The following is an 18,898-nucleotide window of genomic DNA, read 5'->3' on the forward strand; positions in this document are numbered from 1 at the left end:
AGAGGAGAAGAGCAGAGCTGAAGACCAAGAAGTGGAAGATGGCTGTGTGGCTTTTAGGGAGGAAATGACAGACACTGTCCAGTCATCGGGGAGGTTCTTCTAGACCAGTGTTTTTCAACCTTTTTTGAGCCACGGCACACTTTAACCTTGACAAAAATCCAGCGGCACACCAGCATCCAAAAAATAAGGAGAAACTCATAGTCTGTATTGATCTACAGCCCCTCTGCAATTACACGTGCATTTTTGTGATAATTGTGGCAGAAAAAACTGGAACATCTAAAAGGTGTATTAAAAGTTAAGTTAGAAAATGTAAAAACTGTTTGATGTGTGTTTGTTGTGGTTTTAAGACGTTTAACAGGGAAGACTTATTGTGCGCTGAGATGCTGTCACATTAACCCAATGCATCATGGGAGATGTAGTGCAAACCGGATTCTGTGGAAAGCTGCACCACTAAAGACAAGCTTTAGCTGGTATTTTTGTTGGAACTGAGAGACTTTATGAGCAGAATCTGAACAAGGAAGTGAAGACTTGAAACACTTCTGATTGGTCAGACTGATGACGTGTGATTAAGACTCCAAGAATGATTGGTGGAGACAGTTAAAGGGGCGGGACTTTTCCTAAAACAGAACTGAAGCTGTGGCTAAATCGCGGTACGGTCATTATTATCAAACTGTCTTTAATAGAATCAAATAAACACAAAGAAGAAAGTATTTTACGATCTTTCATATTCCTAACTACTCTGTGTTTTATCAGGGCTGTTTGGATGAACACAGAGCTGAAATCCTGGAGATGGAAATGTTTTTAGATCAGTGAATGAGAAACATTGTTCTAGATGACTGGACAGCTACAACTAAAGGGGTCATGGAGAATAAGATAACGGTTCTTGGTGTTTCATCAGATAGAAGATGACATAAAGAGGTTCGGGAGTTTGTTAGGTAAGTTAGCTAAGGAAGAGTAGGAATCTGAGAGGACAGAAGACAGGAGTACATGGAGCACAGGGTGAAGGAGGAAGTGGTTAAGGTTGAATGAAGGGAGTATGAGGACTTGTTTAGCGGGTTGGACACAAAAGATGGAGAGGTGGATCTGTGCAGGTGAAGGCGGGGGAACAGAGATGGAAGGATGAGCAGCAGGTTAGGATGATGAAGGACAGAGATGGACATGTGTTGACAGGTTCTACAAGTGTGATGGAAAGATAAAAGTTTGAAGTGCTGATGAAGAAGGAGAATGCTAGAGAGCACAGAGGAGAAGAGATGGATGTTGTGGAGCAAAGATCTGAATGGATGAAGTGAGGAAGACATTGAAGAGGGTGAAGAGTGGAAAGGTAGTTTTAGGTCCTGAAAGCATACCTGTGGAGGTGTGGAAAACATCGGGAGAGGAGGCATAAGAGTTTCTGACTGTTTAACAAGATCTTGGAGAGTTCGAGGATGATGAGGAATGGAGCAGAGATGCTCTGGTTCCATTTTGAAGAAGAAGGGAGACGTTCAGAGAGACTGCAGAGGACTAAAACTGATGAATCATAAGGAATTATGGGAAAGAGGAGAGGAAGATAGACTGAGATCAGAAATGAACATTTAAAAACAACAGTTTGGTTTCATGCAGAGACAGAGAACTATAGATACAATCTTTGCTTTGAAGATGTTTCTGGAGAAGAACAGAGAAGGTCAGAAGGATCTGCTTTGTGTCTGTAGATCTAGAGAGAGTCCAGGACAGGATCCAGAGAGGAGCTGTGGTTTAGGAGGAAGTCTAGACTAACAGAGAAAGATGTTGGAGATATTCAGGACGTGGATGAGAGCTGGAGGACACTGGTGAGATATGCTGTCTGTGACAGAGGAGATGAAGGTGGAGGTGGCACTGCACCAAGGATCAGATTTGAGCTCCTCCTTGTTTCCATGGTGATGGACAGACTGACAGATGAGGTGAGACAGGAATCTCTGTGGACCCGGATGTTTGCAGATGACACTCTGATCTGCAGGGAGAGCAGGTGGAGGAACATCTAGAGAGGTGGAGGTTTGGTCTGAAAGGAGAGGAATGAAGCTCAGCTGCAGCAAGACGGCACACTTTGGCCAAACTTCAAAGTTGGGGTCAAGCTGAATAAATTCTGTATGGATTTTTTTTTTTTTTTTTAGCAAACTGGACTTTGTAAGAAAAAACGTGAAAGTTTTAAATCCAGTTATGGAACAGCGTTTCAAAAATGAGTTTTTTTTCCCTCTTATTTATCCATGTTTGACCTACTTTGAAGCTCCTGCCACGGCCGCCGCCTCACAGGCAGTTATCATCCCAAAACAAAAACTATTAAAGCTGCAAGCAGATTTGAAAGCCCTTGCAACTGGCTGGCCTGGACCCCATGGGTCTGTCGGTCTGTGGGTCTGTCTGCACGAGCCCCCCCCCCCCCCCCCCCCCAACGGGCTCGCACTCACACACTCACACAACAGTCTTTTGTACTCAGCATTCCTTTGCAATCCTCACTGCCCCTCTCTGGCCCCTCCAATCATCAGTCTATCAGGGAATCCCACCATAGTAACCCCCCCCCCACCCCCATGAAACCCACAAGATGCCCAACGCAGCATGTTCCTACACAAATGACATCAGGAGCTTTTTGCAGGGCGCTTACCTGCTGTCAGGCGGCGATCAGCCAATCAGCCACCAGAGCACCCCCACTCCTCCATCATTCACAGGAGACTGTCAAAGAATTCAAATGGTCATCATTCTGATTTTTAAGAGGACCTTTCAGAGCAGGAATCTGGAACGTGCTGGTTAACCCTTGTGCTATGCTAGGCACTTTAACGTTGGGTCATCTAGACCCACTAAACAGTACGCTGAACCTTTTTTCTTCAATGATTTGTGATCTTCACTGGTGTCCATAGATTCCATGAAATCTTTCCACCTTTATCCACCTTTGTCATGGTAGGGACAACACCTCAATGTAAGGATTGGGTCATCTGGACCCCATAGGATAGCACAAGGGTTAAAGGTGACTAAGCTCCTCCCCCTGGGTCATTTCATCTAAATTCTTGAGGTTTATGTTGCTGGCCAGTAAGACAGTGATTACCAGAAGACGGCGAGTGCTTAAAGTGGAAGAATGGATCCCGCTGATCCTTGACACCTTTGGGAACTAACATCTTTACTCCGGTTGGAACTTGATGAATTCAATTCTATTTGGATAGAATGGCTACAGTACATTAGACTATCAAGATCTGAACTTTGTGTGGGACTGATGTAAGATGCAAGAATGTATGGACTGTATAAATCCGGCCCAGGGGCCAAATGCGGCCCACGTTCAAATTTCTGCCTGACCCCAGACGACTAGCTGAACCTGTGGTAAGCACCTGTAGCTCTTTGACCTTCAGAGCCTTAAAGGCCAAACGAGAAGAACAACCTCATTTGTTTCTGTGATCAAACCCACAACTGTCTGAACTTCATCTGTTTTCCTGTTGACACGCGTTCAATTCAGACGTTTACAGTGAGCATTTCATAGATCAATAAAGTTTCATTTGAATGGGATGAACAAAATCATTTATGATTAATGAAGTTTAAACGTATGAATGCCCTTCATTATGACACCCCCACCCCAGCCAATCCCTGTAGAGGTTCAGAAAGCCTCTCCCCCACTGGTGAAATAAAAGGCTTCAACGTTCCTGTGGATCATTTGGAACAAAGGATGACGTTTATTAAAAAAACTGTAATGTTAAAAACCGAATCATTTGCTGCTCAGATTAAAACCAAAATCAATGGAATCAAGTTACATTACAAGCAAATATCCTGATGTACATGTAGTTCATAGTATTAGTTTCATATGTGTGCTGGAGAGAACAGAGCTGACAGTTCAGAGCGTCAAGCAGCTCCAGTGTGCAAACAGCTGCACGCAAACCGAGAAGGTGACGCCGACGACAACGGTCAAGGCGTCTCTGCTGCTGCTGCAGACTTCCTCCGAGGTCACGACCTTCCTCCTGACCCGACAAACGGATGAAGCCGCTGCAGTGCGAACTCTCATCAGAGGTGCCCACAGACTCGTTGTGGACGTGGAGATGAAGGCCACCGCGTGGCAGAGAGACTCGAACACACACATCAAACTCTGCTCACTTGGATTTATGAGAAGACGGTCACAGGGTCAGTCGCCTGGGACCAAAAAAGAAATCACCACGAGGGTTCGATTCTGAGAAACACAAAGCCTCGGAGCAAACTCCGTCTGCGACAAGCTCCTCAGGAGATTCTCAGAACCTCTGATTTCAGGCAAATGTACAAAACCAGACTTTCCTTTTCAGCTAAAACGGTTCTGGAGCTCCAGCTCATCCTCACACATTCCTAAAGCAGAATCCGAGTCTGCACCTCAGTTTTTGGACACACGCGTGTCGCAGCCCGGTCACGCCACAACACAGACATTAGTTAAAGCTAACACGTTAGCAGGGTCAAGGGTTACTTTAGTAGCATTTGATCGTCGTCCAACAGGAACATCTATGGGTTCACTGCAGCTTCTCATCAATTAGAGGCACATGATGCACTTGCATGTAAATCTAATTAGACGTTGTTGGGCGGCTGTTCTCTCATTCTAGTCATCTTTACAATAAACAGAATCACTTCTTTGCCAGAAATGTCAAAAGAAAGAAAAAAAATACTCTGAGGAATCAGAAGAGCTGATTTTGTGATTCATTCTTCAATCAAGGGGGAGGGGGGGGATTTCCACCTGAATGTCAGTCTGCAAACATACGATTGTCAAACTTTAAGAACACGGAGTTGCCAGATCTGTTGCCTGACTTCTCCTTTTGGGACAAGCTACTCTCCTGAAGGAGGACCAGAGTGACCGCCCCTCCCACAGGAAACCTCCAGTTTCCGAAACGCAGACCAGATCCACGTCAGGCCCACAGACCAGATCCACGTCAGGCCCACAGACCAGATCCACGTCAGGCCCACAGACCAGATCCACGTCAGGCCTGAAGCTGAACTGGCTCTGCAGTTCGGTGAAACCACGGAGGAAGAAGAAAGCTGATTTGGCAACCGACAAACCCGCCGTTCGAACCGCCCAGCTCCTGCTCTTGTAGTACAAATGCGCCGTATATAAAGTAACTGAAGGTCAGTGTTCATGAGATAAATAGCCACTAAAATGATATAAAACATTTTCAACATCAAGCATACAGCATAAGGATTCTCTCAGAGACAAAGGAGTAGTAGCAATCGTAAGAATCGGTAGTACAGTGAATTCCTGAGTTACAAACTTTCTGACAGTGGTTGAACCCGCAGAGCAACATGACGACGCCACCTGAACACGAGGCGGGTTCCAGCTTCCTGTGAGCCTGTCAGACCCCCAAACACCAGCGGTTCTGCTGGGTCTCCAGTCCGACAGGAACCTGTAAACATTTACAGCAAATCCAGTTTACGTCCATGGACATGAAAGGGCCGAGGACGGGGGGGAAGGTAAACCACGTGAAACCCACTCTTCATCCTCAAACCAGGAGAGGAAAAACTCCTTTAGTCTAGAAAACTTTTAAATCAACTTTTGGGGGAAGCATTCATCAAAAAACATGTGGAACCTGGAGGTTCCCTCTGAAAGAACAGCTAAAACGCACAGCTTAAAAGTAAACCTGCAGGAGTTTTAGAGGAGCGGGCCGCGGCGCCGAATCCTGACGGGGACATGTGGGTCTGACAGCTCTGAGATGGTGCGTTCAGGTGCAGGGTCATGTTGCCTTCACAGGTTAGTGTCTGTGGACAGAAGACGAGGACCGCCATGGCTCTGGGTTACTGGACCACGTCCGTCCCTCAGCCCGCCTCCTTCAGGTGGTTGAAGGGGAGGGGGATGGCGTCCGTCCCTCAGCCCCGCCTCCTTCAGGTGGTTGAAGGGGAGGGGGATGGCGTCCGTCCCTCAGCCCCGCCTCCTTCAGGAGGTTGAAGGGGAAGGGGATGGCGTCTGTCCCTCAGCCCCACCTCCTTCAGGTTGTTGAAGGGGAGGGGGATGGCGTCCGTCCCTCAGCCCCGCCTCCTTCAGGAGGTTGAAGGGGAAGGGGATGGCGTCCGTCCCTCAGCCCCGCCTCCTTCAGGAGGTTGGATGGGAGGGGGATGGCGTCCGTCCCTCAGCCCCGCCTCCTTCAGGAGGTTGAAGGGGAGGGGGATGGCGTCTGTCCCTCAGCCCCGCCTCCTTCAGGAGGTTGAAGGGGAGGGGGATGGCGTCCGTCCCTCAGCCCCGCCTCCTTCAGGAGGTTGAAGGGGAAGGGGATGGCGTCCGTCCCTCAGCCCCGCCTCCTTCAGGAGGTTGGATGGGAGGGGGATGGCGTCCGTCCCTCAGCCCCGCCTCCTTCAGGAGGTTGGATGGGAGGGGGATGGCGTCCGTCCCTCAGCCCCGCCTCCTTCAGGTTGTTGAAGGGGAGGGGGATGGCGTCCGTCCCTCAGCCCCGCCTCCTTCAGGAGGTTGGATGGGAGGGGGATGGCGTCCGTCCCTCAGCCCGCCTCCTTCAGGTGGTTGAAGGGGAGGGGGATGGCGTCCGTCCCTCAGCCCCGCCTCCTCCAGGAGGTTGAAGGGGAAGGGGATGGCGTCCGTCCCTCAGCCCCGCCTCCTTCAGGAGGTTGGATGGGAGGGGGATGGCGTCCGTCCCTCAGCCCCGCCTCCTTCAGGAGGTTGAAGGGGAGGGGGATGGCGTCTGTCCCTCTGCCCCCCCTCCTTCAGGAGGTTGAAGGGGAGGGGGATGGCGTCCGTCCCTCAGCCCCGCCTCCTTCAGGAGGTTGAAGGGGAAGGGGATGGCGTCCGTCCCTCAGCCCCGCCTCCTTCAGGTTGTTGAAGGGGAGGGGGATGGCGTCCGTCCCTATGCCCCGCCTCCTTCAGGAGGTGGTGGCGTCACAGAGGATCTGCTCCAGCACTGTCAGCAGGTTTTTCAGACCGAAGATGTATCCGTGATCACAGCTGTCGCTCGGGAAAACGTGAGCAAAATCGATCATCTTCACTTCCACGTCAGTGCCGTCCCGTCCTCCTTCACCTCCTCCTCCCTCCTCTTCCTCCTCCTCCTCCCTCTTTTTGTCCTCATCTTTTCCTTCCAGTTGCGATTTGGTTTGGTTTCCGTTGGGCGAAGCTTTCAGGTCCCCCCTCTTTTGCCAGGTGGCGTTGTCCTCCTCCCACAGTCCTGAGTTTGAGCCACTGCCGTTGCCATGGAGACGCCCGTCCCCACTGCAGCGGTCTCTGGCCTTCATGAATGCGTTGTAAATGGTGGGCGGGCTGCATAGCCGCGGCGCTGCCTCCTCGGTGTTGTTGTTGTTTTCAGCGACTCCCTTTCCCTCCCCAGTCTCCCCCCTAACGGCTTTCTCCTCCCGGCCGCCGTCAGCCGCCAAAAACAGAGCGGCGCTCTCATTCGCGGGCAGAGACGGCGAGGACGAGGAGGGAAGGCCCTCGTAGACGAACAGCAGGGAGCTGGCGTAGAAGGCCAGCTTCCGCTGGGACTGGAACCAGTGGAGGATTTGCCGCACTTTCCAGATGCTGGCCAGGACGGCGTCCCCCCGCACGCCGGCGCCGTTATGGAAGAATCTGGCCAAACCTGCAGATCAGAGGAAGCAAACCTTAAACACACAGACCATGAAGGGATAAATAAATACATTTGGACGGACAGACGCCTTTTTTTTAATCAAACAGGAAAAGGAAGCAGTGACCCCAAAAATGAAGACATTAACAGCCTGAGGTGACATCACTTCCTGTAGGGCGGTCTCTCATTGGGAACGCCGTGTCTGTAGTGACGGTGGTATTATCCGATGTTTTCTCCACATACCTGCCATGTCCGTCCAAACATGTCAGGTATGTGGAAAAACCCAACCGTGTCTGATCACAGGAGAACCTAAGAAGTCCGTTTATGTTTGGGACAGAAGACTTCATCCGATGGGAACCTTCCAGGAGCTCCTCTTCCTCCGTCTGCAGCCACACAGATGAGGCATTAATGATGCATTACTGCATGCGAGTCCCGAGTTTAAAACGCCGTCATCTGGGACTGTAGTCCAAAAAAATCCTACCTGACACAGGGTCAATTTCCAGAGCAATGCCTATCGTTGGTGACCCCGGCTTTAGCCCCACCTACAGGCCTTAGTAATCTTACCCAGCTGCTCGGTGGAACAGAATTTAAGTCCTTTTCACAGCTTGGAGGATAGTTTGGTCTTCTGCCGAGTGATTTTTTAATAAATATCTGTAGTCAGACATTACATCATGAACCACAAAGAGCGAGACAGAATCAATAAAACCCCAAACTGCATAGATGGGACAATACTTTACTACTATCGCAGAAAAAAACAACGCATAAACACGTTTCCAACTCGTGAAACCCTTGTGCTTTCTAAGGCACGTTGACTTTGGGAGTTGGGTCATCTAGACCCACTAGACAGTGCTCTGAACCTTTTTTCTTCAATGATTTGTGATCTTCACTGGTGTCCATGGATTACATGAAATCTTTCCACCTTTATCCACCTTTGTCATGGTAGGGAGAACACGTCAATGGAAGGGGGGGGGGTCGTTTTGACCCCACAAGACAGCACAAGGGATAAGAGACTCTCAACTGCCTCCAGACAGAATACATCTGATATCAAAGAAAAGATGGGAATTCATAACCCCTATAGTAAAATCTGTCCAACACCAGAGGCTTTCGGTTCTCATGGGTTTGCTCAGCTGTTGGTCAGGACAAGGACAGGACCAAAGCCAGCTATGGAAAGAATTTGACTGGAAAATCAAAATGCGGTTCTTTCTCACCCCTCTGTGGATCTCTAACTTTGCCAGGGGGTTCAACCACAGCCCTACGCTGGAGGCAATGTGGAAAAATTGGAGATCATACACGTTTTCTTTGACTGCCCGGTTCTAAGGGAATTTAGAAAAACTATTAAGAAGGAGATTAAAACAATGGTCAAACACGAGATTCCGCTAGGTCAGACGTGTCAAACTCAAATTCACAAGGGACCAGAATGAAGCAGTGAAGTAAAGTCCCGGACCAAACTCGATATTTATTGAAAAATTAACTGCAACTGATATGTAATGTCTAACCTGTTCATATAGTGTCTTCTTATGTTATATTCTGTGGTTACTGCTACATTAGCTCCGCCCACAAGACAAGTCTGAACAGATAATCTGCCTCCCACCTGTCTTCAAAGCTCCGGTTGTCCATCTTTGGTCATTTTTGTGGAAGCTAAAATGAATGTGTCCGATGTGACTGGAGCATGGCTGTCAGTGACTCTCAATGGACGGTTTTGACTGGCAAAGCATTGTGGGATGTGTAGTATTTGCGGTACAGTATATACCACCGGCCAGCTCTAATGCACATTTCACACATGTGCCCTAAGAACTGTATCACGTTTTGGGTGCATTTCCAGAAGACTTTGATGCTGATTAAAATACATATAACGTATTGGTCGCTAAGAAAACCATAACAGGAAATTGGAAAAATGTAGCATCAATATCTGTAACTGAATGGAAGCAAATTATCAAGTAAGTTTATTCGATGGAAAAGATGCCAGCGTTTCTACAACTAAATCCAGATACAGTGGACGGCACACGGTTAAACCTTATTTGGGGTCGTGACTGTTTTTTGTACCTTTGTTCACGGTTGGACAAGTATCTGTCCCACTTTGCCTCAATGCAACTTTTTGTTTGAACTAGATCTAAAAAGTTTACTGTACACTACGTTGGATGTGGACTTATGGTCCAACTTGTTTCAGGGAATTGTTGTATGTGTTAAAAGCTGTGATGAAACACAAAAAAAGCTAGTTAGAAGTGGGAGCAGGTCACTAGTGGCCCTCACGAGGACGCTCCTTTGAAAAGAATAAAAACTGAACTGATAGACTTGGAGGAATCTAAAAAAAGTCTGAAGAATGTAAAATAAATGTATAACTGAACTGTGAACGGTGCTGCGTTACAGAGGGAAGGAAATGACTGGTCGCTTTGAAATGATGGTTTTTTTGGAACAACATATGGTGTTTTTTTAGGATCTACACCATCAGTTTTTAAGGGAAAGCCTCCAGAATTGTGAACATTTTCTGCGTGTTTGTCCTGAAAAAGTTTCAAACTCTTGGTTTCTTCCTTCTGTGGCAGAAGCCTGAATGGACGTTCAGGTCCTTTGATTTCTTCAGCTTTTATTGTGTTTTTTCATTTTAAATGAACTGGAAAGCACTCGTGAGGTCGAGTTGAATAGATGATCGACCGTTTTTTTTTTTTACGTGATGACCATGAAACGGACAGAAAAGACACTCCAAAGGCTGCAACGCCGTGAACCAACTGAACACCAAACCCAAGCCTTCTTTTCTCCACTGTCCCCTCAAGAAGAGCAGCGTACCGTCTTTCACCGAGTCCTTCACCAGGCCCCGTCCGTAGTGTTGGTCGTAGGAGCAAAACGAGTCGCTGCACATGTTATAAACCTGAAACGAGAGGAAGAGGAGGGTTTGTACAGACCGCTGCCTCTGCAAGGACAAAGCCAGCAGCCCTGGAATCCCCGTTTTGTTGTCCAGCCTACAGTATGTGATCCTGATAACAGGAGAGCTGGTGTCCATCCGTTTCCACTGAAGGGGTGTTGTTCTGACCCAAACGAAGTCTACAAGAACCTCTCTGGACTCTGAACCTCCCGAGTGCTGAATTATCTTAATGAAAACCCCGAATACTGAGCGTCTATGAGGAGGAGGGAAAAGCCACCTCAGCCTTTGTTCCAAGAGTCCTAAAGTGGTTTAAACTGAACAGAAAAACACCCCGCCTGCATCCTGGAGTCGCTGAAATGACTGAGCTCCCCAAAGGAAGAAAGGCGTACCCTCATGCCGAGGATCAGGAACCCGATCTCCTCCATGAGCGGGTACTTTTTGATCTGCTGCTCTCGTTTGTCCTGCGAGGCGAAAGGATCGTAGCTCTGCTGGCCCAGCTTAACGTCCATGATGCACGGCTTGACGAAGTGGCGAGTCACGTCCTCCAGCTTCAGGTACAGGTCTGTGAAGGGACGACAGGATGAGACCAGAGAACCCGGGACACAGCCCCACAACACAGCTTAAGATGAGTCGACAAACTGGATGAGAGGGGCCCGCTGGAGACCCTCCGAGCCACAACCACAGCCTCAACGGTGTCACGTTCCTTCAGGATGTTCGCTGCAGTGCGGTACAGAGAAAACGGTCTGCGGAGGCATTCATGAGTGTCTCCTCATCCGTCTACACCGCTGGGACACAGAAATCCTTCCTCAGCTGAACTTCCCCTTCGACATGACAACAGCAGCATGGACATTCCTTCAGAGGGGAATCATGAGTGGGGGGCTGTTCAGGTCACCGTTTTGGAGTCTGAAGGAACGACAGTTGCTGGGCCAACGCTGTTTTCTATGTCCATCTGCAGGTTTTTTTTGAAGGAACTCAGCTGGAGCTACTGTAAACAGATGGAAGCACTGATCCGTTTCCCATCAGGCCCGGCAGGCCTGCTGTGGAAGGAGGAGAACGGCTGCTTCATGATGAAACGTGGATCTCCTCTCTTTTCTTTATTTTCCTACAATATTTTTATTGGGGTTTTTTGCACTACAACTAAAACACATGCAACAAGCAAGAATAATAATAATAATAATAATAATAATAAGCAAGAATAATAATAAAATTTAACAAAAATAATAATTCATATATATAAAATTTAAAAAGATATTTTCCTCTCAGACACCCTATGCTGTTTGTCTTATACTCAATTTGAGTTTGAACACAAACCCTTGATATGTTTCCTGCAACAGAGACTTTTTTCCTGAAAAATAAGTAAAAATACAGAATCCAGTTCACAGTTCAGGCTGAAGTTTCAAACATCAACCCCGTCAGACAGATCCGTGTCTCCAAACAGATTCACATGAGGTCTTTTTCCTTTTAACAAAAATGTTCTACGTTCCATCAGCAGTACAGGTAACATCAGTTTAGTCCGTTTCTGAATGTTAGTCCAGTTTTTCCACTTCATTGCTATCGATCTTTTAGCCTGCAATAAACACGTCTATAAGTGATTTTTCTGATCTAGTATATCTATTGTTTTTGGGATCGGTTCCCAAAATAAAAAAGGCTGGTTTCAGTGTCATTTCTTTTGAGATAGTTTGTTTGATAGTTTCTCTGATTACAGACCAGATCTGTTTTATTATTCTGCAGTGAAAAAGCCCTTTTCTTCTCTGCATTTTGAGCAAGTATCTGGAATGTTGGCATTGAATTCATTTAACTGAACAGGTGTTATGTAAACTGGCATCATCTCCCCTCTGCTTTTATTTTGAAAAGACGAGTCTCAGAGGTTTGGATCTTTCCCCTATAGCTACCTCTGCTCTGGCTTCTGACAAACGTCCACATCTGAAGAAAGACCTCTCCAGCTTACCTGGTTCTCTGAAAAGACGGCGCACGCCGTCAGCCACAGATTCCTCAGGTCGTTGAGAGACAATCAATCTCTCACATTTAAAGTGTTTCTATGATGAACATCTCACACCAAACTCAGCTTTTCATATGACGACCTGAGGAATCTCTGGCAGACAAAGCTGTGCATCAGTGTCCTGCCTCTGCACACACCTGACTGATCCAGGTGATCAGCAGCAGGTACGTCAGGACCACAGAGGAATTGGGAATTCCAGGAATGTTAACATTCAATGTAAATCTGAATGTCACCTTTAAACAGCCACGTTTACCAACGCCTACACACCCTGTTGTGTTTGCTCTGCAGCCAGCATTCAACCTGCACACCACACTGATAACAGGGTTAGTTAAACTAGTTAATCATAGACCGGGCTCTGCTCCTAAAGACTCACTCAGATTGTGAAGGGGAACAGCGCTCACGGCAGTGACTTTGTTTATTTCACCGTCAAAAATGAAGAATTTGGTGTGGAAACAGTTTCCATTTTCTGCCAAAAACGTCTTACCGTGCGGCCTGTCCGGGTGCGACCACGTGCCATAGTATCTGGGAAGGTAATTCTGGAGGTCCAGAAGACAGGGGTCACAGCAGTCCTCTGCATAGACCTGTGACAAACACACCATCGTTTCACTCTCCATCATCCTGTGCTAGTCTGGCCTGAGTGACAGGCCTGGACCTGAGTGACAGGCCTGGACCTGCGGGGTGGCTCCGACCCGCGGGGCGGCTCCGACCCGCGGGGCGGCGTCATGCGAGCTCAACCTGCCGAAACCTTCTACCATTTAAACCGTTCTGCCAACGACAACATTAAGAATTTCAAAAAGCCTTTGAAGTCCCCCTCTGATCCTCTTTTGATCTATCCTCTCATTATGATTTGGTCGTTTCTACACTTTTTCAAACATTGATTTGAATAAAGAAATGCTCGGAAACGCAGTTTTGATCTTATTTTTCTTTATGAATGTCCTCCATCATTTCCACAAGAATGTGGAAATTGTCACCGGAGCGGGTCTTTAAAGGCTGCCCTGCTGCATTTTGGGGTTTCTGGTCAGCGTTTCATCTGACTCCTGGGGCAGAGCGAGCATCAGAAGGGAAATGGGCGCCGCTGATGGCGTGATGCTGATATGCAGGGCATGTTCCTTCGGGTGAGCCGCCTGCGTCATGGAGGCGTGGCTCCGTCAGGATGTCGTTGTATCGCAGTTAAGATAAGAGTGGAGTTATTCAGTAATGAAGCTCAGATATGATCTCTGAGCTTCATCCCACTAGAGAGAAACAACAGCAGCTCCGTTTCTATTCAAAGTGTCTCTGCTAAATCTATGGGCTGAGGCTCAGCGGGTGTCCTCTGTCCTCGCCGGGCAGACGCGTCCCTTTGAAGGACTGCTGACATTTAGCAGACGGACCCCCGTTCAGCCAACACACCACAGCCATGCACTGAGAATGAGTGTGCTTTGCGTTGCTTTGTGTTACCGTGCTGTAGAACTGCATTTCTCGGGGACCCCTGGGTGGAGGCTGGACCTGCTTCAGGACCGTACCGTCCGGGTGCTGCAGGATCCCTGCAACACACCAAGGGCTCCGCTTAAAGCCGGGGTCATGGATTCGGCTGGTTTGATAAGTCATTTGTGCACAAAACATCAACCAAAACTCTGAAAAAGGGGGTTTTGTTTACTACTAACAATGACAGCAGGCCTGTCCTAAGCCTGCTGCTATGCCGGCATAGAGATTTGGTTTAACGGTGTGACGTAGGGTTCAGTAAATGCGTTTATTTTGGATGCATGATCTGATTTTTAACATGAGAGTGGAGGGCAGTTTGCCCTCAACTCCCATGTTTAAAATCAGATCATGCAGATCACCTGCCCCTTCTGCCTCCAGGGCTGTTTTGAAGAACTGGTCTTTCCTGGTTTACGTCAAATTTAGGAATGGAGGACGGGGACTTGGTCCAAACATCCTCATCACATGTTGCTCCTCTTCTGACTTTTGGAACGACTTGGTTCGTTAGGGCCTGCTGGTGTTTGCTGCTCGTCACGTCTACCCCTCACCTACGTATAGAATGCTTTTATTGCCCAAAAGCCCAGGCCAACGACCATCTTCCCTCCTGGACGCTCAGCGTTCTTTGGACCTCCTTCTGTCCGTCCTACAGTCTTGGCAATTGGGGGCGATGTCAGGAAGTGGAAGATAAGAATTTGTCCCAGTGTGGTTTGGGTCACGCCTGTGGGGGCGAGGTGGACCGGGAAGTGACGGATGGGCGGTTCCTTCCATCAGTCCGGTCAAGCGTGCAGAAACACGCGGCAGCCCGATGGAGGCGGCTGCAGGCGTACGTTCACACGTCACTCCTGAGCTCCTCGCCGTCCAGTCAGCTGGCGGTTCTTCTGCAGCCGGGTTCATTGTTGCTTTTGCTGAAGGTTCCTGCTGTGGCTCAAGGGCTCTTCTGCAGCTTCCTGGGAGGAGCTGCTGGCGTTTAACCCCCTTCTTATCGTGAATAAATCTCAACATATTAAAAACTAAAAACTCTGCAAGATCCATAACCTTTAACTGGCAAACCCAGACTGGATCTGATTGGATTGATCGTCCCTGAGGTTGTCCTGAGAACGGAGACCCAGGAACAAAGGGTCATGGTCGGTGGGGGGCGGAGCCTCCATGCTCTGCATCCAGCTTTGGATCGATCTGTTCAGCGCTCAATATGAAGATATCTGCACATCAAAACACCTAAAGAGTTCCTCCCTCAAATGAGGATCTTCCGCGTTAAAGTGGGATGTGCGAGAGCGGTCCGAAGGCCGGAACCACTAAAGGTCACAGAAAGTGTCGAGCGATCCAGCAAATACAGAACTGCAGCGAACAGAGGAACTGAACGGCCTCGTGACGAGCCGTTACACCACAGCCTTCGTGCCAACACTTCAGGCCTTTGATCCGTAACCAGGATAAATGCGCTCGCTCCAAGCATTCAGAGAAAGCAGGAGTGGGAACAAAGGTGAAGAAGGGGGCGTGTCACCAACACACCTTCGTCTTCAGACAGGTGTTCCTAGATTAAGGTCTGACAGACGGGCCTTTCAGAACCGCCCTTTGTCTCGACCCGGCTTAATGATTAACTCTGCACGTGGAACTGAAGCGGAGGAACCGCTGTTATCTGCAGAGCATCTGTGAAACAAGATCTGGTTTGGCCTGATCACCCACAAGCCCCTCCTCCGGTGTTTGCCCGGCATTTCCTTGACAATCAAGGTGGGGAGGCGTCCCACAGAACCGCCGTGATTTAGGCCAGACGTGCGCCTCACCCGTGGGATCGTTTGGTGGGATTCAAAGCATCAGATCCTCTCTGATCCTCTCTCCAATGGACAGATTCACATGAAAAGACAAACGGAAAGCTGCATCTAAGAAGGAAAAAGTAGCATGTAGCCTAGACCTGCAGGGGGCGCAGTTCAGCATCTGCAGCTGCTGGGATGTTCTGTCACATCAGACTGAAGCCGGAGAAGAATTCACGTCTGACACTAAACCCAAAAAGAATCCAGTATAATAGGGATGCTGTTTGCAGAAGCTGCAGGAACGCAGCCTGCAAACAGAAAGACCGCAGGGGGGGGGGGGGGGGGGGGGGGGGGGGTCACGTGGTTCTAAAAAGGGGGGGGGGTTGATTGGTCAAACTGTCAGCAGGTGCAGAGAAGGTGGGAAATGCTCCTTTGCTCCTTCCAGCTCGTTGGTTTTGTGTTTACACATCAATCCCAGCGCGGCTCCTCCCGAACACGCCCGCCTCCTGATAAGATCACCGGAAACCTTTGTTTACTCGGTAGCCTCGTTCTTGGAATGAGATAGGGATACAGGAACGCAAAAAAGAAAATCACATCCTCCTCCTCATCATCATCCTCCTCATCATCATCATCATCACATAACTGTTCCGCCATCCCACAGGAGCTGACAGACGCCAGAGGCAAAGGAGCTCCACCCTGAGCGGTTCTGTTTCATGGTTCTGCCGCTTGTCTCTGAGCTGCTGTGAGATTCTGGGGTTTTGGAACCGCGGTCCACAAAACTGCCCCAACTACTGACTGACTTCACCCAATCCTGTCCACAGGCGACCCGATTCAGTTCTGACTTCTTCTACAGACACCTGGTCAGAACGAATCCGTGTCAGGAGCGCAGTGAATCCTCGGTTCTGTGAGGAGATGCTCCTGTGGGGAACAGGTCCACTCATGAAGGTCCGCTCTGCTAAATACTTCAGCGTCAGCCGTGAGTGGCTGAGCTGCAACACGCCAGGAAGAGTTCCTGAGCGTTCAAACACGCCAGGAAGAGTTCCTGAGCGTTCAAACACGCCAGGAAGAGTTCCTGAGCGTTCCAACACGCCAGGAAGTGTCCCGGTTGAGCCGGATCGTGTGACACAGGAGCTATGAAGAAGCGCTGGGACTCCAGAGGACACGTGCTGTCTGGAGGAATGAGTCATGCTTCGCGACAATCAGATGGAAAGTCTTTGGCAGTTGCCATAGAAACGGCATTTTACATTGTGCCAAACATGAAGATAGGTGGAGGGAGAATCATGGTGTGGGGTGGCTTTTGAGGAGCCGAGCTTGGAACCCTAGACTTTGGCGGTTTGGGGGATGAGCACTTCCTGTTCCAACACGCCTGAAGACGACCCACGGAGACTCAGACGAAACGGTTTGGTGAGGCAGAACCTGACTGCTGGGTCCTGAGTCCGGACCGGAACCAGACGGGAGACGTCTGAGGGTTTAGGGCCAGAGAGCCGGACCTTCTGTCCAACAGTCAGACTGTGGGAAAAACTTCCACAACAACAGTCACACTAGTGCTCATTATGGGATGTCAGGAAAGTTCATGAACTGCAGTAGAGCGAATCCCTGCAGCCTCTCTGTAATCATGTTGTCGTAGAGGACAGTGACCCCACACACCCGTCCCGTCAGCGCGCGCCACTCACCGCCCTTGTCCACGCCGAACTTGTGTCCCGCCACCTGATGGGAGAGGGGCACGCAGCCGTTCAGGTTAGGCGGGTCCTGCGGCTCTTTGCCGGGGTCCCCTCCGGAGCTTCGCGGGACCGGGTCGAGTCCGGCAGCGGAACCGGGAGCCAGATCCGGTTTGCCCAGCGCCACGGAGGACTCCATCATCATCAGGTGATGCTGAGTCCTCGACATCTGTCTGACAGTGACCGGGAGCTGCGCGCGCCACCACTAAAAAGTCCGAAAATGACGATTCACATGCTGCCTTTACATAAGCGCTGGACGGTCGCTAAGTAAGTCCTGGGTTCGGTCCAGACCGACCGGCACCGGGGGTTCGGCTGTTCGTGACGGAGTGCGGGGGTGTCGTCGTCCGCCGCTGGGCTCGGCTCAAACCCGCTCTGGAGCTGATTCAATGATTCTCAGATGTGGAACAGCAACACGAATTCATCCGGGACACATCCCACTTCCTGTCGCGGCGCGCACGCGCAGACCGAGCGCAGCGTCGGCTCAGCAGGGTTGCCAGGTTGCCAGATTTCCAGCCCTAAAGTCGTCAAAAAACTGCCAGATCCCACAAAAAAAAAACGCCCAAAAAGTTAATCAGTGTTTAATTTGCGTTAATTAGTTTTCACTATTCTTCACCTTCCGTTTTGATTGACAGACCAACTTTGAGACGTTGTTTAATGTTATTGCATCCACTGTTTATGCAGTCAGTCAGAGCAAAACATGAAAAAACAGACTCCTGTTGAACTTTATTGGCAACCACAGGAGACATGAGCCTATCCCCCCATCCCCTCACCAAGAACTACATAATAACTAGAACAAGTTGCATTTGATTTCGCAATTGCTAATGGTGGTTGTTTTAATTTGCCTAACTTTTAGCAGAAGAAGCAGAAATGTATCGAAGGGAAAATGGTTGGATAATTTGCTTGCGTATAATTTGCAGAGTTGCAGAAATAGTAGCAGCTAAATTGTCTATAAATGGCAGAATTGATAAATTTCTGATCCATTTTCCTGTGAAACACAAGAACTTCTGGTTTAAATCGTGTGGACATCTTCAATGTCCAGGGGCCTGTTTCAGAAAGGAGGTTCAACCAACTCTGAGGTTAAACTTGAACTCTGAGTTGGTCAATCGAGAGATTAACAACTCTGAGTTTTCTGTTTCAGAGAAGCTGATCCGAGTTAGATCAATCAACTCTGAGTGGACGGATTCGGAGTTTAGCGTGAGCACCGCGACTATAAGATGCCATTATCAATGGAGCGCAGATATCACGAGTCACCATGGCAACCGTGAAAAAAAGAGGTCTGCGTATTTTTCTCCAGCTGAACTTGACGTGCTGCTGCAGAGTTACAGTGAATATGAGCACATATTCCAGAAGAAAAGCAACACCGCTGCATCTGCAAAACAGAGACAGTTAGCGTGGAAAACATAGCTGCTCAAGTTAATGCCTAGGTTTGCATTTAAATCATTGTTATAAAATATTGACTGTAATAACTTTTTAAATAGCGTAAGGTGTGAAACAAAAAATGTCGATATTTAGGTGTACTTTTGAAGTGTTATTCCTGGTGTAAATGCATGAAATGCTGCATAGTGTACAGAACCAATCTGGGGGGGAAAATGCATTTAATGTTGATAATGTTTAGAGGACTTTCT

At 48.8% G+C, this 18,898-nt stretch overlaps 1 protein-coding gene across 1 annotated transcript; it reads right to left on the minus strand.

Moving 5' to 3' along the window:
• Window positions 1-3,642: 3,642 nt before the first annotated feature.
• On the minus strand, window positions 3,643-17,772 carry ipmkb (inositol polyphosphate multikinase b). The gene is made up of 6 exons (XM_004080777.5): window positions 17,229-17,772; window positions 13,790-13,875; window positions 12,837-12,933; window positions 10,743-10,915; window positions 10,278-10,359; window positions 3,643-7,511 (listed from the first exon to the last, which is right to left on the minus strand). Exons 1-6 carry the CDS (start codon window positions 17,440-17,442, stop codon window positions 6,805-6,807), a joined length of 1,359 nt encoding a protein of 452 aa, XP_004080825.1. The 5' UTR covers window positions 17,443-17,772; the 3' UTR covers window positions 3,643-6,804.
• Window positions 17,773-18,898: the final 1,126 nt, after the last annotated feature.

Source organism: Oryzias latipes, chromosome 19 (genome assembly GCF_053564925.1).
Source record: "Oryzias latipes strain Hd-rR chromosome 19, Olatipes_Hd-rR_3.1".
Lineage (NCBI taxonomy): Eukaryota > Metazoa > Chordata > Actinopteri > Beloniformes > Adrianichthyidae > Oryzias > Oryzias latipes.

What these genes read in the sequence shown, in the direction of transcription:
- ipmkb (XM_004080777.5), bottom strand. Translation starts at nt 17,442, where the DNA reads ATGTCGAGGACTCAGCATCACCTGATGATGATGGAGTCCTCCGTGGCG. An exon ending in GTTCGGCGTGGACAAGGGCG is followed by an intron (nt 13,876 to 17,228) that starts GTGAGTGGCGCG and finishes GGTGTGTTGCAG; the next exon opens with GGATCCTGCAGCACCCGGAC. An exon ending in GAAGGACTCGGTGAAAGACG is followed by an intron (nt 7,512 to 10,277) that starts GTACGCTGCTCT and finishes TCTGATCTGCAG; the next exon opens with GTTTGGCCAGATTCTTCCAT.